Source organism: Sorex araneus, chromosome 3, assembly GCF_027595985.1.
Source record: "Sorex araneus isolate mSorAra2 chromosome 3, mSorAra2.pri, whole genome shotgun sequence".
NCBI classification, from domain to species: Eukaryota; Metazoa; Chordata; class Mammalia; order Eulipotyphla; family Soricidae; genus Sorex; species Sorex araneus.
Genome location: NC_073304.1, coordinates 36,044,180 through 36,068,157, shown reverse-complemented (window position 1 = coordinate 36,068,157; position 23,978 = coordinate 36,044,180). Strand labels below are relative to the sequence as shown.

General features: G+C 41.9%; 1 protein-coding gene and 1 non-coding gene across 2 annotated transcripts in view; both read left to right on the top strand.

The window, feature by feature from the left end:
* SYNE2 (spectrin repeat containing nuclear envelope protein 2) overlaps nt 1-23,978 on the top strand; it is a 300,041-nt gene that overhangs the window by 161,720 nt on the left and 114,343 nt on the right. The window contains exons 56-63 of the mRNA XM_055132548.1: nt 397-534; nt 8,176-8,361; nt 11,574-11,696; nt 14,451-14,633; nt 16,606-16,737; nt 19,901-20,098; nt 20,720-20,794; nt 21,965-22,075. Of these exons, the coding sequence (XP_054988523.1) occupies nt 397-534; nt 8,176-8,361; nt 11,574-11,696; nt 14,451-14,633; nt 16,606-16,737; nt 19,901-20,098; nt 20,720-20,794; nt 21,965-22,075 (1,146 nt within the window). The remainder of the gene's footprint in view (nt 1-396; nt 535-8,175; nt 8,362-11,573; nt 11,697-14,450; nt 14,634-16,605; nt 16,738-19,900; nt 20,099-20,719; nt 20,795-21,964; nt 22,076-23,978) is intronic.
* Nucleotides 18,533-18,639, top strand: LOC129403815 (U6 spliceosomal RNA). The gene has a single exon (XR_008629475.1). It is a non-coding gene; the product is annotated as a U6 spliceosomal RNA (small nuclear RNA).

Below are 23,978 nucleotides of genomic sequence, written 5' to 3'. Positions count from 1 at the left end.
ATATCTCCCCCCCCCCCAAACACCGCAAAGCTTCCCTTGGTGTATCCCTGATGGTCAGGGTGGCCCTGGTAGCTCCCAACGACTGTGGCCCCGTGTCAAATGGCCCCAGGCTCTCTGAATCCTTTGGGAAGTAGGGGATGGCTCCTATTAAAAAGTCATCCACCTAATGGGGCCAGACCAATAGTAGGCTTACCTTGCACACAACTGACCCAGGCTTGATCCCTGGCATCTCCTATGGTTCCCCGTGCACTGCCAGGAGTAATTCCTGAGTGCAGAGCTAGGAGTAACCCCTGAGCACCACTGGGTGTGACTCAAAACCAAAACTAACTAAATAAAAAGTCATTCATCTCAATGGGAGGCAATAGCCTGGGTTTTGGTATCCCCACTCTTTCATAGGCCACAATTAAGATGGAGGAGTACCATGATCTTTTGAAGAGCACTGAGGCTTGGATCGAAAATACCAGTCATTTGCTGGCCAATCCTGCCGACTATGACTCTTCAAAGATGCTGAGTCAGCACGCTAGCACCCTGCAGGTGAGTGATCTCCCAGCACTTTCTGGGATCTTCATGGTGAGCAGTTCTTAACTCATCCTTGTGGTGGCATTGTTCCCATTCTTTTCTGAAAAACAGTTTGACAGAAGGGTGGATTTCTTTTTTTTAATTAAACAAGTTTTATTGGATCACCGTTGAGATACAGTTACAAACTTTCATGATTGCATTTTATTCGAACAATACTTGAGCAACCATCCCTCCGCCAGTGCACATTTTCCACCACCATTGTTCCCAATGTCGCATCCGCCACCTCCACCCTACCCCACTCCCTGCCTCTGTGGCAAGTACAGTCTTACTCTCTCTCTAATCTTGGGCATTGTGATTTTCGATACAGATACTAAAGGGTCATTGTGTTTAGTCCTTGTTCTACTTTCAGCATTTATCTCCCAACCTGGGTGATCCCTCCAATCATCATTTACTTAGTGGTCCCCTCTCAGTCCTAACTACCCTTTCCCCCAGCACGGGGGACCGGCTTCCACACCATGGTGTGATCTTCCTGGCCCTTATCTCTGCTGTCTTTAGGTGTTAGTCTCATATTATGCTACTCTCTATTCCACAAATGAGTGCAGTCTGACCTTGTCTTTCTGACTGATTTCACGTAGCATGATATTCTCCATGCCCATCCACTTATATGTGAACTTCATGATTTCATCTCTTCTAATAGCTGCATAGTATTCCATTGTGTAGATGTACCAGATTTTAGAGAAGGGTGGATTTTTGACTGGCATTTAGAGACCAAAATTTAGTTCTTTCTATCCTAATAACTTCTTCATGACCTTGTATGTATAATGCAGCCTGGGCTCCATGGACCCTCATGTCCCCCAGTTATGAAGTAAGAATTTTGCACTAATCTTTGTTGACAGTTTTGTTGTAGAATCTAAACTCTGATAAGCTCACCACCTAAAGGCCAGTGCTTAAGAAACAAGTGGTACTTCAAGAAAAATAGGTTTCTTCGGGTGCCAGCACGTTATGAAAGGGGGTTTATGTCCTAAATGCCATTGTACTCTCAGGCTGGGGCTTGGTGGGTGGAGAGGGGAAAGGGGTTAGTGACATGTGACTTACCAGGGGACATCAGAGGTATGATGATGGTGGACTCTTTCTGGTAAAAGCTTTGAAATCACAATCGTTACTTCTGTTAGTCTCCAGAGAACCTGGGGTTGTTCTCTCCCCATACATCCATGACTGACGCCTGGTTAACATTATATCCAACGTAGGAAAATACTCCTTAGTATTAAGAAACAGCTAAAAAGGGGGGAGTGTCTTTCATAGGGGCAGGCTGGGGAAATGTGGCGGGAGGGGACATTTGTGTGGGCAAAGTATACTAGTGAAGGGACAGGTATGAGCATTGTATGACTGAAACCCAATCATGACCAATTTTGTAACTGTTTATCTCATGGTGATTCAATTAAAAAAAGTTTAAAAAGAAAAAATAAAGTAAGTTACATTCACTGTCACTGTCATCCCATTGCTCATCGATTTGCTCGAGTGAGCACAAGTAATGTCTTCATTGTGAGACTTGTTACTGTTTTTGGCATATCGAATATGCCATTGGTAGCTTGCCAGGCTCTGCCTTGTGGGCAAGATGCTCTCGGTAGTTTCCAGGGTTCTCCGAGAGGGGTGGAAGAATCGAACCTGGGTCGGCCTCATGCAAGGCAAACGCCCACTGCGCTATCGCTCCAGCACAAGTCATATTTTTAAAAAAAGAAGAAGAAGAACAGCTAAGGCAAAGGCCAAGTGGAGTGAGATATTCTAAGCATCTATGTGGAGAACAAGATGGTTCCTCTAATGCCAGCTCACTTAGTCTTCTCAGGCAGAATCCTAAGATGACTCCTCATATATCTGTCTCCTGATGCACACAAACCAATGTAATCTCCCTTCTTCGAGTGTGGGAGGGAATATAAATGTGATGAGAGTCTTTCAATTGATTAGGTTTCAGTATATGATTCAGATAATGAGATAATCAGTCCCATGAAGGCATCAATTAATCATGATGAAATAATTATGAGACTCCCTGGTAGCCAACTGGAGAGAGTGTCGCTTACTAATTTTACAAGTTCCCATAACATGAGAGGCCGTGGCACTAGGACCCCAGGGCATCCTTTAGAAGTTAAGAGTGAAACCCAGCTGGCAGCCAGCAGGAAATCTGGGATCTCAAGCCTAGCACTGAATTTAACCAATATCTGAATGAACCAGGAAGAGCAGCCTAAACCCAAGATTGAAGCTGTGTAATCTTCTGAGCAGAGGACACGTTATGCTATGTCTGAACTCCAAGCCATAAAAACTATGAAATAATCAATTTGTTGCCTTTTAAGCAACTAATTTTGTGGCAGTTAGTAACAGTGTTGGGCAATTAATCCAGGGTTCTTCCAGCTCTAGCACACCATGCTGCTATACTCCCTGTCCTCTCCGGGACTCCACACGTGTGCCTGGTCCATATTACCTGGAGATAAAATGAGTGCAGGTGTTTCCTTGTTGAGGCACAATGGCTACAGTTGCCATGTCTGTGCAGTTTTATTGTGAATCCCTATTTCCCTTTTTGTGTGATTCAGCCATGAGAAAGAATCTCATAATGAAGCTGTATTATATTGTTCTTACAACAATCAGCCTTCACTAGAATATCGCAGAATGCTTCCGAATGTGACCTCGTGCTTCTCAGATGGTTGAGATTTGTTGTCAAATTGTTTCCTTATGGTGGCCCGCTTGAACAAATCGATGAGCAACGGGATGACAGTGACAGTGACACAAATTCTTTTACTTGCTGTCTCATCTTCACCTTCCCTATACTTCCTATTCCATTTGGGTTGAATTCCAAATCCCCAAAGCATGCCATCTTTGTGCTTGTAAATGCCTGTATTTTAAGAATATTTTCAAGTAATTTGAAAACTTGGAAGGAAGGTATTATGCTTTCATTTATTTATTTAATTGGATTTAGGTCATACTTGAAGGTGCTCTGGGTTTATTCCTGATTCTGTGCCCAGGGGTTACTCCTGGCAGTGCTCAGGGGTCCCTATGTAGTATCACTGTATCACTGTCACCCAGTTGTTCATCAGTTTAGTCGAGCGGGCACCAGTAACATCTTTATTCCTCTCAGCCCTGAGATTTTAGCAACCTCTCCTTACTTGTCTTTCCCAATGAGTGGAGGCTCTTTCAGGGTCAGGGTAATTAGACCTGTCGTTACTCTTTTTGGCATATCGAATACTTATGGGTAGCTTACCAGGTTCTGCCCGTTGCGGCGGGATACTCTCCGTAGCTTGCCGGGCTCTCTGAAAGAAAGGCTCTCCAAAAGGTGTATATATACGTGTATATATATATGCATATACACACACATATACACATATATGTATATGTATGTATATATAGTATATATATACATATATGTATGTATATATGTATAGATATATATAGATATAGATATGTATGTATATCTATCACTGTATCACTGTCATTCCATTGTTCATTGATTTACTCGAGCGGGCACCAGTAATGTCTCTATTACACTCAGCTCTGAGATTTTAGCAACCTTTTCTCACTCATCTTTCCCAACGATTAGAGGCTTTTTCAGGATCAGGGGAATGAGACCTATCATTACTGTTTTTGGCGTATCAAATACGCCATGGGTAGCTTGCCAGCCTCTGCCCTGTGGGCAGGATACTCTCTGTAGCTTGCCGGGTTCTTCAAGAGGTATGTATATATCTGTTATGTATATATGTATATATATTATTCTCTATGATTTGTTGCCTACTATCTGAACTCCATCAAATATGGTGTCGTAATTATGGAGAATGAGGAGGAAGTGTTTTATAATGTTTTACAATGACACACAGACACTCAGATTCGCACAGTCACACTCAGACAATCACATTAAGACACACATACACTCACACTTCAAACACTCACAATCAGACACTCACTCAGACTTAAACACTCACATTCAGACACCCTGCTCAGACACACAGACACTCCCACTCATACACTCACACTCAGACACAAAGACACTCACACTCAGACTCAGATACTCACACTAAGAAACACAACACTCATGCTAAGACACTCACTAACACTCAGACACAATCAGACACACACTCACACTAAGACACTCATATTCAGACACTCACACTCAGACACTAACACTCAGACAATCACACTGACGCAAATACAACACACACTCAGACACTAACACTCACTCACACTCGGACACTCACACTCAGATAATCAGACATTCAGACACACAGACACTCACAATCATACACTCAGAACTCACACTCAGACACACACTCAGACACTCACACTCAAATACTCACTCTCAGACACACTCACACTAAGACACTCAGACACTCAGAAACTCATACTCAGACACTGCTCACACTCAGACACTCAGAATTCACACGCAGACACTCATACTCAGACACAGAGACACTCACATTCAGACACTCAGACACTTGGACACTCACACTTAGACACTCAGACATTCAACTCAGACACACAGCCACTCACACTCAGACATTCACACTCAGAGACTCAGACACACAGACACTCACACTCAGACACTCACACTCAGACAGTAGACACTCACACTCAGACATTCACACTCAGAGACTCAGACACACAGATACTCACACTCAGACAGTAGACACTCACACTCAGAAACTCACACTCAGACACACAGACACTCACACTCAGACACTCACACTCAGAAAAACAGACACTTACATTCAGACACTCAGACACACAGATACTCACACTCAGACACACAGATACTCATACTCAGACACTCATGCACACTCAGACACTCATACTCAGGCACTGGCAGTTCTCAGGTCACCCTATGTAGTACTAGCCAACTGTGGTTGGCTACAGTTTAATGGCTTAAACCCCTGTACTTATGCTCTAGCCGTTGTGCTTTTATTTTTTTCAAATACTTAAAAGTTTAAAAAGAAAACAAAGAGACTAAGAATGTGCTGGACCTTTGCTATCTGCTACTAAAGTATATGTGATCTTGTGACAGTATTTTTAGCATTTTCAGTACACTCAGCAGCTGGACTTAGTGGATGAGCTAGAGCTGGGCAAAGGAAGTCGGGACAGAGAGATGCAGGGACAGCTTCTGTAAATCTTTCCGTGACAAAGCCATCAAATCATTGGTCTTTTGTGAGCACTCCATTTGGTCCCTGTATTTGAAAATGTTGTCCTAATGTCAGGATACTTTTCCATTCACTTTTCTAGCATCATCACGCACTTGATTTTTGTACTCAGGGATCACTCCTGGCAGGACTCAGGAGACCATGTGGGGTGCCAAGGATTGAAACTGGGTCGGTTACAGACAAAGCAAGAACCCTACTCAATTACTATTGGTCCTGGCTTTTTTTTAAATGACTCTTGTTGAAGAAGTGAAAGACTCATGGGCCAGGGATATGGTTCAGCAGTAAAGCACTTACCTTATATGTGGGTGTTCAGTCCCCAGAATTGCACACAAAAGTGAGGGGGGAAAATCTCTCATTTAAGTTTTAAAAATATTTTAGTTATTCTATAGCCAACATTGTTTGTATTTATTAAGAGATGTATAACCATATATCCATGTTAAGTGCACTGCTAAATGAGTTTTTAAAATATGTATAGTTGTGTTACCACCACCCAATTAGTGTAAAGAACATTTTTACCACCCAAAAAGTTAAGTCATACCTTTCTGCAATTAATTTCACTTCTGTTATATCCGCCTATGCTACATAATTACTCATTATTGCTGTTATTGATCTCCATTGCTATGGTTTTGCTTTTCCACAATAGACCAGAAATGTAGTCACACATATGTAGTCTTAGTACCTTATTCTTTTACTTAGCATAATTTTTATGAATATTATGTTAATATGCAGTTTACTTATTTGTCAAGTAATATCCCATCTATGGAAATCTGAAATTCATTTATCTTTTTGCCAGCTGATCCATCAGTTGCCAAATAAAAATTACTCTAGGGCCAGGGTGATAGTATTGCAGGTAGGGAGCTTGCCTTGCACATGGCAGTCCTGGGTTCTATCCCTGCCATCCTATGTGGTCCTCAAAGCCCACTAGGAGTGATCCTGAATGAAAAGCCCGGAGTAAGCCCTGAGCATTGCCAGGTCTGGCCCAAAACCAAAACAAAGACAAAAATAACTGTAAAAAGCTGGAGAGATAAGTATTATAGTACGTAGGGTGCCTGCATTGCATGTGGCCAACCTGAGTTCGATACCTGACACCTCAAATTGGCCCTGAGCCCTTCAGGAGTCATGCCTGAGCTCAAAGCCATAAGTAAGACCTGAACAACACCAGGTGTGGCTCCAAGATTTAAAAAATTATCTCAAACACTGTTTAAAATAATGAACATTTATTATATCATGGTTTCTTTGGGACAGGCATGGCTTAGCTGAGCACTGTAGCTCAAGGCTAGAATCTTTGTGTTGTATCTGTCACTGTCACTGTCATCCTGTTGCTCATCGATTTGCTTGAGCGGGCACCAGTAACGTCTCCATCATGAGACTTGTTGTTACTGTTTTTGGCATATCGAATATGCCACGGGTAGCTTGTATCTAAGAAAAATTAAGGTCACCAAATTTTCTTCTTTTTTTTTCCCCCTAGCAATTTTGGCATTTACTTTTGGTCTGTGATCCTTTTCAAGTTACTGTACATGATATGAAATGGATTTCTCCTTCCTTCCTCACTTCCTTTCATAGGAGTGTCCAATTGTTTTAGCACCATTTTATTTGTTACACTTGTCATTAAATTATTTTGGTGCATTGGTAGAAATCTCTTCACCTTACGTACTTGGTCCTATTTCTGGATTCTTCCTTTGGTTCTGCTGATCTAGGTGTGTATTCATTCATGCAGTATCTGGGATTGAACTCCAGTCCTTTGTGTCATCTCCTTGGTCCCATCCTTCCAATTGTTTCTTTGATAAAATAATCGAAGACCAGATTGGTAGATTGAATATTTCCAGTATATGGTGAGGTATTTTGAATTTTTAAAGTTATTAAGAAAGAAAAATAAAAGAAGAATGAGAAAATTTTAAAACAGCCATTTTCACTATTATTTGGTTTTATTATATAGTACCCATTTGGAATAAAGTTATTTAAGTCATTGCAAGCTCATGGGAATTTGTGGTAAGACTGTGTAGTTCTTTCTTGGTCACCAGTGGCACCATGTGGCAAGAATTGAGGAAGATATTTGCCCCAGGATGGGCAGATTGTATGATGACCTCCTCTTCCTTTCTCACTCCCCACTTTTTTAGCTACCTCTTTCAAACCCATAGTTCCTAAATCTCAAATCCAGTCAACAAAGAGAGCATAAGAGGTTGACTTCGCCCCAGTCCATAGGGAATGGACTATATACAGGTCAGATATTCTTGCTTGTGTTAATATTGGCTGGAGGAAAAGGGTTCCCTGGAATAAAAAGAGCCCCTGACACTCACTCAGATGGGGTAGACAATCTAATGTCACCCACTCCTATTGCTAATGAAGCATGCTAAGTACTTTTGTAGGAAACTGGAAGGATGAAAGTTGGTAATGCTGAAATGAATTTGAATTTTTCTCTAATTTTAATTTTATTCAGCTTTTTTAAATATCCTAATGTTTGTTTTCCTTATTTCTTATTATCTAGATGGCCTTGGAAGATTCAGAACAGAAGCACAATCTTTTACATGCTGTTTACACAGATCTAGAAGACTTGTCAATCATTTTTGAAACAGATGACTTAGCACAGTCCATACAGAATTTAAGTCATGAGGTAGCAACTTTACAACAAAAAATAATGGAAAACCTTCCACGGATTCAGAGAATGGCAGATGTAAGTTTGTATAACATACGGGTGGAATTTCTTGATTTCATTTGTCTTAATTTTCTTAATTTCTAAATTTCTTAATTTCATTAAATTTGCTTGTCAACTCTAAATTATAGAAGATACACTGACATAGTAAATCTTTCATTTATCTTCTTATTTTAAATTGTATTTTACTCTATTTTGCAATTACAATTAAAAAAATCTTTTTTCTGTTCTCCATTCAGAAGTTGTCCATTTTAAGACTGAAGGATGTTGATCAATTGATTCCTTGTGACATTAAGGCGCTAGCCTTGTTCTCAGTCTCTCTGTTTGACCCCTAGCACCATATATGATCCTCTGAGCACCACCAAGGGTCTCTCCTGAGCACAGTCAGGAGTAGCCCCAGAGCACCACTCGGTGTGACCTGACACTCTCAGCCGCCATAAAAAAAAATAGCTTTTTTTGTGGGGTGTGGGACACATCTGGTGGTGTTCAGGATTTATTCCTGGCAGGACTTGAAGGACTAATGTGGTACTGAAGATTAAACCCAGGTTGGCCACATGAAAAGCATGTGCCCTGCCCACTGTACTATCTCTGTAGCACCCAAATCATCTTTCATTAGAGAGGAGAGATTGTTAATTTCCAACATGGGTTAGCAAAAATGACTTAAAACAAATCATCTTTCCTAGGATGTTCACCAATAGCAAATGCTTACTGAGAGGCTGCTATATGCCAACCATTGGATTTTTAAACTGTTGTGTTTTACTTAAAAAATGTGATTAATTTAAATAGCTTAGTTAGATTTCATGTGAAAAATATATCCTTTATTTTGGAGGGTATCACTCCTGGTGGTACTGAGTATACCCTCCAGTCCTTGAGCCATCTCCCTAAGAACTCATTTATTTATTTATTTATCTATTTATTTATTTATTTATTTATTTATTTATTTATTGTTGGGTACACGCTGTGGTGCTCAGAACTTATACTTAGCTCTGTGCTCAGGGATTACTCCAGGTGATGCAGTGCTCAGGGAACATTTTGGGGTACCAGGGATCAAACCCAAGTTAGCTGCATGCAAGGCAAACATTCTAATCTCTTTTCTATCTGCCCCTCCCCAAATTATGGGGAGTAAAACGATTTACTCCTGGACTGGAGAGATTGTTCAGCAGGTAAGGCACTTGCCTTAAATACAGCGGACCTAGATTTGATCCCCAACATCCTGTATGGTCCCCAAGCACCGCCAGGTGTAATTCCTAAGTGCAGAGCCAGGATTAAGCCCTGAACATCACCATGTATGGCCCCAAAACAAACAAAAAATTAACTCATACTAAGAGTAAATCCTTATAATGGTGGCATCAGCTAGCAAAGAGTGAATAGTCTGAATTATTGACCTTTTGTTTCATCAGCTACATTCCTGACACCACCACACTTAACATAGCCTTAGGGGATACTAATTGTTATTCTTTATTATTGAAGCTTATTTTATCCCAAAATGTTTAAATCTTCATATTTTTTGATGAAAATTATTCTAGAACACAAGGTATAATTCTGTCTACTTTTTTTTTTCTCTTTGGGTCATACCCAGCGATGCACAGGGGTTACTCCTGACTCATGCACTCAGGAATTACTCCTGGTGGTGCTTGGGTGACCACATGGGATGCTGGGAATCGAACCCGGGTCGGCCGCGTGCAAGGCAAACGCCCTACCTGCTGTGCTATCTCTCCAGCCCCTAATTCTGTCTACTTTTAAAAATATAAAGGGACAGAAAATACTTTCAAAGTAGTTTAGTGTTTCCTCAAAATTTGTTGATATTACTACAAACCACTGCTTTGCTATACTTCCTTTGCTTCAGGATTATAACTCATACTAATGTTTTGGATAGTTCTCTGTTGGATAGTTCCCTTTTTCTGTGATTTGGAATCTGTAGTTTAGTTTTCTATTTGTTTTCCTATCCCCCTTACTGTTTTACCTTTTTTCTTTCACTATTTTGATGGTGCTAAAGATTGAACCCAGGGCTTCACATGTGTGAGCCACGTGCTCTACCCAAAAGCCACATCTCTAGCCTGAACTGTACCTTTTTATAACTATAGCGGGTCACAACGAGCTCTCAAGTAGAGGTCTGACCACCCCTTTACAGTTTGAGAGGACTCCCACATATAGATCTTATAGCATGTTTCTCAATATGTAGGTTTCGTAGCACATATTATAAGCATTTTTTGCTTTAAGGTTCTCAACTAATTTCTAAAGATTGATGCAGATGAGAAAGTAAACACTGGACAAGTGATCTCCTATTAAATGAACCTGAGTGGGTTGCAAAGTAATTTAGTGACTTTCTGCAAAGCACTGGTTCATTGAAGTGTGGCAAGAAAATTCTAAGAGTTTTCCAGCTCCTTCCTGTGTGTTCATTTTACAAGAGCAACTTTATTATTTTATTTTTAAGTGGTGAGAATGTTAGTCTTACTCATTTTCAAATGATTAAGCACATTCCATAGAAAAATCTAAGGAGTTGTCTATAACTGAGAATTTATTTAAGAATTTATTTGTGTGCAGGGTGGGGGTGGAGAGTGTTTGGGACATACCTGGTGATGCTCGAAGCTACTCCAGGTTCACTGCTTGAAGGTCACTGCCAGCAGTGCTCAAGGACCAGATGGTGTCAGGAACTGAACCTGATCTTGCTGTAGAGATAGTAGAGATTGCTCAGATCTTTGCGTAGCCTTTACAGTTAAGAATTGGTTTGGGGGCTAGAGAGATAGTATAGTAGGTAGGTCACTTGCGTTACACACGGCCGGCCTGGGTTTGATGTGGCTGTGGCATGCTGCAGCAGATATAACCTTATTTGAATCCCTGCTAGCGCATATGTCCCTGAGCATTGCCAGGGGTCCCTGCTGAGTACAGAGTCAGAAATAGCCCCAGAGCATTACCAGGTGTGGCCCAAATACCCTGCCCTCAAAAAAAAAAAAATTTGGAAGCAATTGTTCTTGTAATTAAAATTTGGCTCTATGAAATCTTTAATCCAACAAAGTATAACCAATGCTTTACAGCATAGCATGCTATATCTAGGTTAATATTTTTATTAAAAACAATGTAGCTATATATCACTGGATTCATTTACCAGAGCTACAGAGCCAGACATTTTTATTAAATAGAACAGTAGAATGAATGGGAAATAAGCTTATAGATTATTAAAGTATACTATATTTAGCACAAGTGAGGGTTTTTGTTTGTTTCTTAAATTCTAGGACGTAGTTGCTATTGAAACTGAAGTAAAATCAATGGAGAAAAGGGTTTCAAAAATCAAAGCTATTCTGTTATCAAAAGAAATATTTGACTTTCCACCTGAAGAACATCTTAAGCATGGTGAGGTAAGTATACATCATTATTTTTTAAAATTCCTTATGACATTTTTTATGCTTATTTTAAATGCGGTCATGTCATATGGTAAAATATATTTCGGCTAACTAGAATAATAGAAAAATATTAATTTCTTTAACTTCTTAAAATCAAGAAAAAGATAGTGAGACCAGAGAGATAGTATAGTGGTTAAAGCACTTGCCTTGCATCTTCATTGACCCTATTTTGAATCCCTGGAGTCACCTACAGTTCACTGGGCACCTCTGGGGGTCACTCAAGCATAAAGCCAAGAATGGACTTTGCAAAATCCTGGTGGTGGCCCAAACATCTGCTCCCAGTGCAAAAAATAAAATTATGATTATTGTTATTATACTTTAAATACTTTTTAAAAAACTACCTTCATAAATATAGTTTTAAACTATCTTTATAAAGATAAATTTTATTTTCATAAAGTTGTTCACAACAATTGCTTACATTTAGTATTTCAACATCAATCCCACCACCATTACATGTTCTCACCATCATTATTTCGAATCTTCCCACCACCACTCAAACCTGCCCCACAAATAGGTGCGAGATAATTTATTTTGTATTGCTTGTTATGAATAGCGTGATGTGGCCTCGCTCCTGCAATTCTAAAATTTTAAATAATTAAGGTTCGGAGACATCTCTGCAGTGAGATGCTTGGTTCTGAGATTCATTTGTGAGTCTCTGGATCACGTCTATTAATTCACACAAATGGAACCCAGAGGCCATGGGTATGATAGCCAGGACCTCGAGGCGGTGGGGAGACAGGAAGGAGCCCTTCCCTATTCTTTGAGGCCTGGAGTTTGCAGTCACTGAAGAACCCATGTACCTGAGTTTTTCCTTGGGTTCTGGAGGGTTGTTTGCTGGGCTCTCCAAGAGGGACGGAGGAATCCAACCCCAGTTGGCCGCGTGCAAGGTGAACACCCTACCCACTGTGCTATCGTTCCAGACCGAGAGTATCACACCCGCACAGCAGAGCCTGGCAAGCTACCCGTGGTGTATTTGATATGCCAAAAACAGTAACAACAAGTCTCACAATGGAGACATTACTGGTGCCCGCTCTAGCAAATCGATGAACAACAGGACAATAGTGACAGTGCTACCGTGCTGGGGGGTTGTGGCCTCTGGTATTCACAGGGGGCAGGGATGGGGTGACACCTGCTCCCATTAAAGATGATTTTTCTATAGGTTACTTTTACATTTAATTTCTTCCTAAAATTTCAAAGTAGAGAGGTTTCTCCTTCAAGTCAAATCCATATGTTTCATAACCATTTCAAACCATATGTTTCATGAACCTCTTAGTTAGGAAAGTCAGGATCTTGTCCAAGTCTGTTGCTATACTGTGTCTTTGAGTATCTAACATTTTTTGGAGGACTGTCTTTTTTGTTTCAGTTTTTGGACCACACCCGGTGGTATTCTGGCCTCATTCCTGGCTCTCCACTCAGGAATCACTCCTGGTGGGCTCCGAGGACCATATAGGGTGCGGGTGATTCAACCCGGGTCAGCCGCATGCAGAGCAAGCGCCCTAACTGCTGTACTAGCACTCCAGTCCCATTGAATTCATTCATAGCTTTATTTTGTTTACTTGTTTAGGGGCCACAACCAGTGGTGCTCTGGACTGACTTCTGACTCTGCATTTAGGGGTCACTCTTATTGGGGCTCAGGGGGTCAAACCTGGGTCAGCTGCATGCAAGGCAAGCATCTTACCAGGTGTACTATCTCTCTGGCCCTGACCATGTTTCAACATGTGCATATTAGCATTATGGTTATTATGTTGGAGAATTTTTCTGTATAGAGAGACCCTAGCACAGAAGGAAGGATGTGCTGAACTACTGATAGCCGGCTACTGATTCCATCTTAGCCTTGTGCTTAAGAGCATATACTTGGGATCAAACAGACTTAGGTTCAAACTAGCCCTTCCTCATACATTACAGTGCTTCTTTTTTCTTTTACCCAATATCCTCCTGGAATAAAGATAGATAGATAGATAGATAGATAGATAGAGAGAGAGATAGATAGAGAGAGAGAGAGAGAGAGAGAGATACACACATTTATATGAAATGGTAAACAAAATAATCATTACCATTGATTCTTTAAGCCCACAGTTTGTTTTGTTTTATGTTAGTTTTGGGGCTGTTCCCCATGGTGCTTTGTGCTCAGGATTAACTTCTTCAGTGCTTCAGGGACCTTGTGTGGCAGGGATTGAACCCAGGCTTCCTCATTCATGTGCTCCAACACTTTGAGCTCCGTCACTGACCCATATTTTTTTTTTGTTATTAATGTTTAGTGGTGCCAGAGATTAAATGCAGGACCTCTTGATGTGCAAAGCATGCACTAGCAGGATAGTTCAATTCAGAAGCATTTTTGCATCGGAAGCTCTATGCTAGATGTAGGCACTGTAAGGGTGAATCAGATGAAATACCTGCTCTTACCTGTTCACTGTCTGGTAATGCACAAGGCAATAGAACCAATTGGCAGATAGAGGAGGAGGAAGAGGAGAAGTGAGCTATCCAAATCCACAATTTGTGCTGGTCGGTTACTCCTACTCCAGGCATTCTTTCCTGAGATGTTAAAGTAACAGATTACAGGGATATAATTTTTTTTCAATATAAGCTAAGGAAATGTTTTACAAATCAACACTATGTACATTAAATTATGCTGTATTTTAATTTTGAAGAGACTTAGCATCAGCCATTTAAAACCCAATTTGTATCCCATGCTTATCTTCTATGATTAAGGTCATACTTAACACTCTTCGTCCTATGAAGAAAACTATTGCTGAAATAATGTCTTACCAAGTGGAACTAAGGTTACCCCAGATGGGAATGAAACCCCCGCCTGTGTTTCAGCGGACAACCCAGCTTTTACAAGATATAAAACTGCTGGAAAATGTGACTCAGGAACAAAATGAGTTGTTAAAGGTGAGCAGTTAGTGATCCCAGCTAGTTTCTTCAGGGAAAATTGTTCAGTGAAGTCTGATTTTGTTGTCAGTGTTAATAGTTGGGGAGATCAAATTTCCATGATCAGATGCTGCCAAGATAATGCGGAAAAGACCAAAAGAATCAAGAATTGGGTGTCTTCTGGCATTGTGATTTAGGAGGAGTCATCTGATAGAAGAGATTCTATGGGGTGAAGGTGGTTGGTCTTGCTTCTTACCTTGGTTCTGGGTAAATGCATAAAGGCATAGTCTTGATCAGTTTCATTCTAAATTGTTGAGAAGCTCCACGATTGGAAAAGCTGTGGGAAGACTCACACCTGAGCAGAGCATTTGCTATCTCGTGAGCCTGGCAGACCTATAAAGCCGTGTCGCAATCTCCTATATCCTCATTACCACCGCCTTTCCCTGCCCCTCCTCCCCTTGCATGAGTCATCCATTGTAGTCTCCATCACATGACACAACCCAGGCACTTGGTGGAAGGGCTGGTGCTTTTGCTAAAGACCATGGAGTTAACCTGTCAAGGTTAATCTGCATATGAATATGACAAAATGTGAGTCTGGTTTCTTCTGGTTTCTTCCCTCTACCTGAACATTTCGTTCTACTCCTCCTCAGAGGGCATTTTTCCTTGTGTCCTGTTGGATTGCCATCGCACCTTAGGAATGATCGTTCAATAGAAATGGCATTTTGCAGTGTAGTTTCTGGTTTGGTATTAGCTTGTCTCATCTCTCCACCCTGGCTGCGGATCAGCTGACATCATTTTCTAACACCTCCAAACAAAAAAATGATCTGAGCAGTCTGACACTCAGTGTGCTCTTTTTTTTTTTTTAATATAAAGAGGAGGTAAAAGAAAGCCATAAAATCTAACCTGTTAGTTTCCTTCTTTCAGTCTTACCTCTGCCTTAAAGTGACTTCTTTGTATGATGAAAGAAAATAGAGGAAGAAATTATATTTTGTGCCAAGTTAGGAATCAAATGGTGCTGCTAAAATTTTCTGTTTTCTGTGTTAGTGGAAATCAGTTGCCATCTCATATTTCAGAACTAAGCAATCCAGGGGCTATGACAATGATTAGGGTAAGGTATCTTTCTTTTAATTCCTGCTTTAGATTCTTGTACACGCCTTGTTCTGAAAGACAAGGCACATTTCTTTGGAGGAGGGGAGTAATGGGCTATAGTTCCTTATTGGGAGCTGGGGGACAGGTGTGTGCTGCAAGCAAAGTTACTCATTTCTAGGCTGCAGCTAAAATTATGGTTAAATATTAAAGGAAATACAAGGAAGAAGTCTGTACAGCCAAAATCTTAGTAGATTTTTAAAGACATTTTGCTTCACTCTGAGGCATACCAACAGAATTGCCAGACTTTCTTTTGAAGTCCATCTCTGTGGGCCTTCTTCATACTCTGCCCATATTTGTTTCGTCCAGAAATTAGTTTGTTTTGCCTTAGTGAGAAAACTCAGCTAGCACTTGAACCCTCACCCTCTTGCTTGTGAAGTATATATCACTGATTCTAGTGGGTGCCAGGAGCAAGAAAATCCATCAATTTCTAAATCATATGCCCTTTCTGCTGCGAATCAATATTGTCACCTTTCGGCATGGAAAACCCCACATGCAATATGTATTAACATGTGTGTGACATATAATTTCTTTCATAAATATTTAGCAACTTTCTGTTAACATGTCATAAAATGCATCCCGAAGTAAGTCCACTAGACTGGAAATACTTAAGAGCCTGTTGAGTCTTAGCCCACAGGCACTACCCATAGTGCCTGGCAGTTGGGAGAGCAACAAAGTCAGATGCCAGCTTTGCAAATATTCTCCAGCCTCTGAGTTCCTAATGAAATTAATGTGGCTTCATATTTACTCTAATTAATTGGAACTTGGGTTGGGCTAGACATTGGAAATAGCATGCTAATTTTTTTTCAATTGTAACCAAAATTCTTGGGGGGGTGCTATTTTGTAGATATTCATAAAACAGATGAGTGAATATGATGAAGAAATAGAAAATTTGAACGAGATCTTAAATAATTACTCAGCTCAGGTCTCCTGTGAACATATGTTACCAGACCAAGTTGCCAACCTGCCACAACTACAGGTATGTTTTTTTTCATCATTCATTCAGCAGTTCATTTAATAATCATTAAGCCATCAGTGTCTAGAAGCCTTTGTAATGGTACAGTGTATTTCTACTTCTTCAAAGAGAGTTCTGTTCTGTTATTTGAACTATCTCTATGGCCCTATACTTTCTTTTTTTATTTCTAGCTCATAAAGCAGGTACTTATATAGTTATCATAATGGAACAGACCTTCAATTATCCTGTGCCTCTACTTGGAGCTTTCTTGTCTGTATTTGATCTGGCAGCAAAGAGGTTGATGTTACATAGGGCATCTGGACCATCTGACTTTCTGACTCACTTTCTGAGAATAGGGGTCAGGCAGTGTTTAGAGGATGGCCCTTAGAAGTCGAGCCCCTTCTGTCGTGATGGGACTACACCCTAACTCGTGTGGCATAGTCAATGGCTGCAAGAACTCATCTGCTTCTGTGTTTGGCCTACCAACCTATGCAGATTTGTTCAAGTATGCAAAGACAGTCTAGCTTCTCAAATACAGGTACTTGAGAAAGGGAGGAATGTTTTAATAGTCCCTTTGAATAGCTGAGGGCATTCTTGGAACTCCAACAAGGGCAAGTGACTCACAGGTTTGTTATTGACTGGAATCTGAAGTTTTCAATGAACTTTTTAGCTGAACTTAGATTCAACTCTACTGCTCTATCTTGTTTCTTGAACAGATCCTTTAACTATATGTAATGTTGGTGCACTATGTTTGAGGGTTTGAAAAATAACTGCTTTTATTTAGTTACACAAAGCTCCTGAGCATTGACACAACTAGATATTGATATTATTAAAACCACATTTATTCATATTAGCATCTGTCTCTTTGGGAAAATCTCTTGGTATGTATGAATATAAATATAGTTTAACAGCTGAAGCTTTTTGCCCTCAGAAGCAATACGTAGTTCAGCTCAAAATTCCAGTCATCATGCAAGTGTCTTCCTCCTTATACTTTGGTATGCAGCAGAAATGCTTTTGCATGCTTCCCATTTTGTCAATCTTGAAAGTACATGCTCTTAATCACGGATGTTCATAGGTGAAATTCTCTGGTTTTGTTTTTTGTTGGTGTTGCTTTGTTTTGTTTTGTTCTGTTTTGTTTATTTGGGGCCAATCTGGCAGTGCCTGGGGGTTACACCTGGCTCTGTGCTGGGGACTGCTCCTGGCAGTAGTTGGGGACCATGTGCTATCAGGGATCTAACTGAGGTCTGCCGCTTGCAAAGCATGTACATTTCCCCTGTTCTATCTCTCCAGCCCATTTTTTTAGAATAAGCATTTTACAGTGAGCAGTCTAGTCTCTGCTACTATAATTGCTGTCCTGCTTTGATTCCCATAAGATGTCAGCAGATTTATTTGCCATCGCTTTTGTGTTGTTGCACAGAAAATGCACATGACATTGGTATGAAAATGATCTTGACCTCGAGGAGTGTGGCCCCAGGGGCAAGGATGACACTTTGAGAATTGACACTTCTGTGTGCTGCAGTGCCCCATTGTGGTGGCAGCTCTGCAGACAACTATGCCACTTTGAGAGATTCTCGTAGTTGTGGCATTACCTCTGGTGGGCACATTAGGACTCTGAACTTTAGTGTTTATTGAAAACAGACATAGACCACAGCTGACTCAGATTCAGCTTCCTTATCATTTCCCAAAACCATTCTGAGAAGTTAAGCTTCCCAAAGAATAGGGATCTGGGGATAGGAATGTCTGTACGAGGAGGTGAGCAGTGGGGAAGAGAATCGTGCATCGACATTAGCGAGCGCCAGCCCTGGAAAGTTTACCTTCTGTGCTCACTTCAGCAGCACATATACTAAAATTGGAATGATATAGAGAAGATTAGCATGGCCCCTGTGCAAGGATGACACGCAAATTCATGAAGCGTTCCACATTTTTAAACCTTCCAAGCTTGAAAATTCACCTTCTTTCTCTGGACTTGTAAACTGTCACTTACAGGTGGAGACATGTTCAATTTCTGGTTTTTTGTTGTTGTTGTTTTTTTTTAATGTGTGATTCAGGGCCAAGAAGATAATTCAAGGGATGGAACACAGGCCTGGCATGTGTGAGGCCCCGAGTCCAATCTCTGGTGTCATCTGGCCTCCCAAATACTGCTGACCATAGCCGTAGAGGCCCTTGATCACTGCCAGGTGTCAATACTGAACCATCAAGTACACACTGGCCAAGTGCATCACTGGGAGAGGCTCCAAGCACGCCCCTGCTCCTTGCCCCAGTCATGCTGGGGTGGCCTCTGTTTTAAAAAGTGCTCTGAGTCCCTATAAGATGCATGGAAGGAAGCACTGAAGGAAGGCAGGCAGGAAGGAAGAGAAGAAAAGAGAGGGGCTTACAGAATCTACCAGGAACATATTTGAACCATGAAAGACCCCGCCAAAGGTACAGGTTGTGTTTTGGTGCAGGACTCAGGCAAGGGTGACTGATGCATTTAAGGATGCTGGAGAGGAAGTTGTTAACAAGGTGACCCCTGGCTTTTCTTCCCAGTCCAGGATTCTGCAATCCTTTCACTCAGACAGGGGCACCCGCCTAACTCTGATACGCAAGAAATATTGTTCCTTTACAAAATTTTATAGCAGCATCATAAAGTTTGAGCCGATCTGTCCCTCCCCCATCCTAGGAAGTCACACCTCACAAACCATTATCTATGTATTCTCATTTGTGGGGAGGGTAGGACGCTTTGTGAGAGCAAGTAGATGGATTCCGAAAGACAGCTTCAAAGGCGATCATAAAAGGGTGAGACTGGGATTCCCTGGTGTTAGTCCGCTCGTGAATCTCCTGGGGAGCTTGTTAAAGAACAGGTTCTGGGGCCCTGAGCTCTGCTCAGTCAGAGCGTGTGGCTCGCTGCTGGAGTGCTACCTCACAGCCTGGCTGCATCCCACCACCTTCCACAGGTGGCCTGTTCCCAGCTCCACCCGGAGGCTGAACAATGAGGTCTCAGGTGAGACTTGAGCTTCCTCATTTCTAAGCACTCCACAGTCTGTTTCAAGGGGATGCTCCACCGGGTGGAGAGGAGCCCTCCCGTGGCAGAGACCAGCTCTGGCTCAGCAGAGCCAATGACACATGATGCTCTTTCTGCATCGCCCTGAATGCTGCAGGAAGATGCCCCCAGCTGTCCCCAAACCCTGCAAATGCTCTTTCGACACAGGGAGAAATCGAAGGTCTGGAAAAGCAGATTCTGACTTTGAATCAGAAGAAAGAAGACCTCTTGCCGGACTTGAAGGCTGCCCTCCTGAAACTTCACCAACATTTGCAGCAAGAACACCCAGAGCCAGAGAAAGAAATACCATCCGTGGGCGCCACAGAAGAGGTTGGCATCACCGAGAGGGAAGTTCCTGAGCGGCAGGTGGGTGTGACTTTAGATTCATGGCAGACCCGGGGTCCACACCGGCCTTGAAGGGAGGGACCGTTTCTCACCCTGCAAAGCCTGTGGCATCTCTGTCTGTGGCCTCTAGAGTAAAGGACTTTCTTTGTAAACGTGGAAATATTCCACCTCAGATTGTTCACTTGTGACCTCAGTCCCCAGGGTGTGTGTCTGGACGCAGCCCAGAATGCTTATGCCCGAGTTACTTCAGGAGGTGCTTAGGAAATTCCACGGGCAGGTGGGCGGGAACCTCCCTTTGAAGTATCTTCCTACCGAAGCGTCCGCCCATCGCAGGCTCAGAAATGGGGTCAGCACCTCGCCGATCTGAGCCCACTCTGAAGCTTCCTGTCAGTGAAGCTCATTCTGGACTTGTTGGCTGAGGGGCCCCAGAGAGCAGTGTAGGTGAAAGGGCGCTAAGACTGTTCCTCGTCCAGACTCTTGGCTGCCTCCACTCAAAGGTGCTGGACCCAGAGACTGCTCGTGTGGGTGGGCAGCTTGGAGAAAGAGAGGGAACAATTAGAGTAGATGCCATTGCGGCCCAGTGGGAGCCTGGTGAGCTGCGTGGTGGTCTGAGGGCCTGCATCCCTTTGCTGTGCTTTGCAGCTGAAGAGGAAAGGCTCGATGTCTGTCCTGCCTGCCGTCAAGGAGGAGCTGGAGGAGGGTTCCCTGAAGAGCGAAGTAAGGAACATGCATAGCTTGTGAAAGTTGGTTTGAAACAAAAGTTGGTCTGAAACGGAAAGCAGGGCAATGAGAAGGTCTTTAAGTGAAATGAAAGTATCAGATGTTTTACTTGAATGCCATTGTCCTATTAGGGGATTTGATGCCCTTCTCCTGGGTTATGAACTTTGTCCAAATGCACACAACCCAGCTTCCCCTGAGGCAGGGGAAGTGCAGTTGAGCCCACTTGTGGAAGGAAGAGAAGAGTTGGTGGTCTTTGTCTACCTTGAGCTCTAGGTACATTCTTGGAGGTTTTGAGGGGATGGTGTTTTATGGGCGCTCTTGGTGTGCCTTTTAGAACTTTATTGCCCCATCATTGAATTGCTTTTTTCATGCAGAACTGGTGTTAGTCTGATATTCCAGATCCTTACTATGTCATTAGAACTGAAAGCATGAAGCACGGTTGTCTTTGCTGTATCATTTTACATTTCATACACTAAATTGACCATGGCTCTTTTTGCCAGAGAAAGAAAATTACAGCAATTGATAGTTTGTATGTCTCAGGTGAATCCTACTGATACTTGTAAAATGATACTTTCTGCTCCTTTTACAGATAGTTAGCCAGCTCCATTGTTACAGAGAATGACTTATTGTCCCATAGTGTACCTATAGGACAGAGTGGAACTCATAGGTAGGACAAGGAAGGGGACAGGTTTGCTCTGCTCTGAGCATCAGATAACTTTATAATCTCCCCTTCACAATGCACAGAATGATGAGGAGGCACCAGGAGCCAAAATAAAAGTCTACTTGAGTAGGATTTCAGTTGAAACGTTTATTTGACTCAGCTGATAAGTTCATTATTTATCTTTGACGAATGTACTTGTTTATCTGTTGGGTTATTGTAAAGAGACTTTTTAAGTTTGCATTTACCTAAGCAGATTAAATTTCTATAACATGGTTTGAAAACAGCTCTTTTGTGAGTCTTAAGTGAACTCCTAACTTTTAAAAATATTTTGTAGGAAATGTGACCACATTAATTTAGGATGTAGTTAGCCAAATTAAAAAAAAAGTGATGGGTATGGGATGAAATTAAAAGCCAGGTCAGCTGAGACATGGGTAAAAGCCATAAGGGAGTGCTGGTTATGAAAGTAGGTCATCACTTCTGGTGTCTAACCAATGGATTGCTCTTAGAATGGCGATCAGAGGACAGAGCCATCTTCTGCTTCTTGGTCTTTGCTCTGGAAGCATGACAAGGATATGGAGGAAGATGGAGCGGCGTCATCCTCTGGAACCATCATTCAGGTGATACAGTGGTTGTGGGTAGGGGTTATAAGGCAGAGGATGCCAAAGAAGCTCATTTCTTGCTTGGGAGATTGCTTTGGTGGCCAGGAGTGTGGCTCATTGGTTAAGTACTTGCCTTGTATGGGTGAGACTCTGGGTTTGATTTCTGACACCGCCTGGTCCCTTGAGCACTACTAGGTGTAGTCGAGAAACAAGAAGAAATGATAGCTATAAGAAGTAACATGGATGAGCTAAAGAGGTTTTTCATTTTTAAATTTTTTTGTATTGAGCTAAAAATATTTTAAACTGTTCACCATTACCTCTGCTGGAATGCAAAGATTGCTAAAACTTATTTAAATTTCTATTTTGCACTCATTGATAATTGAGAAAACCCACATATGGAAATTCAGACTAACAAAACAGAAAACGGAAAAGAGCTTTTCACTACAGTGTTTCAAAGTGGTGAACACTCTGTTGTGTGTGGGGGAGGTAGCATCCCCCACAATCCCTTTATTGAACAGAGTAATGCATAAGATAAATCAACGAAGTCCTTTAGTTTCTTTTGACTTTCTAAGTCTCTAGTCTATCACATGCTCCTCAGAAAATCATGGTAAGGGAACAGAAAAGTAGTACAGTAGGTAAAGCACTTGCATTGCACGTTCAGTCCTATCAAGTTCAATCCTTGGCACCACATATGGTCCCTCGAGCACCACCAGGAGTGACCCCTGAGTGTCCAACCAAGAGTAAGCCCTGATCATCACTCAGTGTGTCCCTCACTGCTCAAACAAACAAACAAAAAAGAAAATCATGGTAAGCTGATGTGAAACCAAGGTTTCCTGCTTACTTCTCTGCAGTATGACATCTTCTTCCCGCCCACTCATATCTTCTATCAAGGCTGACCTCTCCCCCAGCTCCCTGGCCCATCCCGATTCCTGCTTGGTGCCAGTTTGGCTTCTCCCTGCAGTTCCAGACTCAGGCAGTTCCTTCCCTCTCCAACCTCTGAGGTGTCAGGTTCCCCTTCCTAGCAAGTTCAGTGCCTCCTGCTGCCTTTCCAGATAAGCCTGGTGTCTGCACTCCTCAGAAGCGCTTTTATTTTTTTTTTTATTCTTTTTCTCAGTTATTTATTTATTTATTTAAATTTTAATGAATCACTGTGAGATAGTTACAGACTCACAAGCTTTCGTGATTACGTTTCAATCAAACAGTGTTCGAGTACCCATCCCTCCACCAGTGCCAATTCTCCACCACCAATGTTCCCAGTGTCCTTCCCATGACCCCCACCCCTTCTCAGGGCAGACACATTCCCTCTTACTCTCTCTCTCCTTTGGGTATTATGGTAGAAGCTCTTTTAGAAACTGCTTTTCCTCCGTGCAGTGCCTTCCCACTGTCTGCTAGCAAACTCCCTTCCTAGCCACAAAAACCCACCTCAGCTTCTGCATCTTCCAGAAACTCCCTCTTTCTCTGCCTTTGTTTTCTAAAGCATTCTGGACCTCAGTTATTACACTTTTATGTATGCACCTGATAACATTTTCATGAATGGCAAGAACTTGACCTCCTGCATGTTTAAATTTCTCTTCCCCCTTTCATTTGAATGTCTTTACTTGATGTTCCTTGCTCTGGACTTCTTTGGTAATCAGGATTTTGATCCGAGCTAGTTTTTAAATGCATTGACCTCTGCACCATCAAGTGAGGACATCATTAACAATGTCCTCAGCACTAGACTGTTGATCATCTCTTCCTTCTTGACATGCAGGGTTTCTTTGGCTTTCGTGTTTGTTTTATTTTTATGGATTTTCAGGTCAAACTTGGTAGTGCTCAGGAGTCACTCCCAGTGGTACCCAGAGGGTTGTGGTTCAGAGAATTAAACCAGGGCCCCCTGCATGCAAAATATGCACTCCAGTCCTTTGAGATAGCTCTATACAAC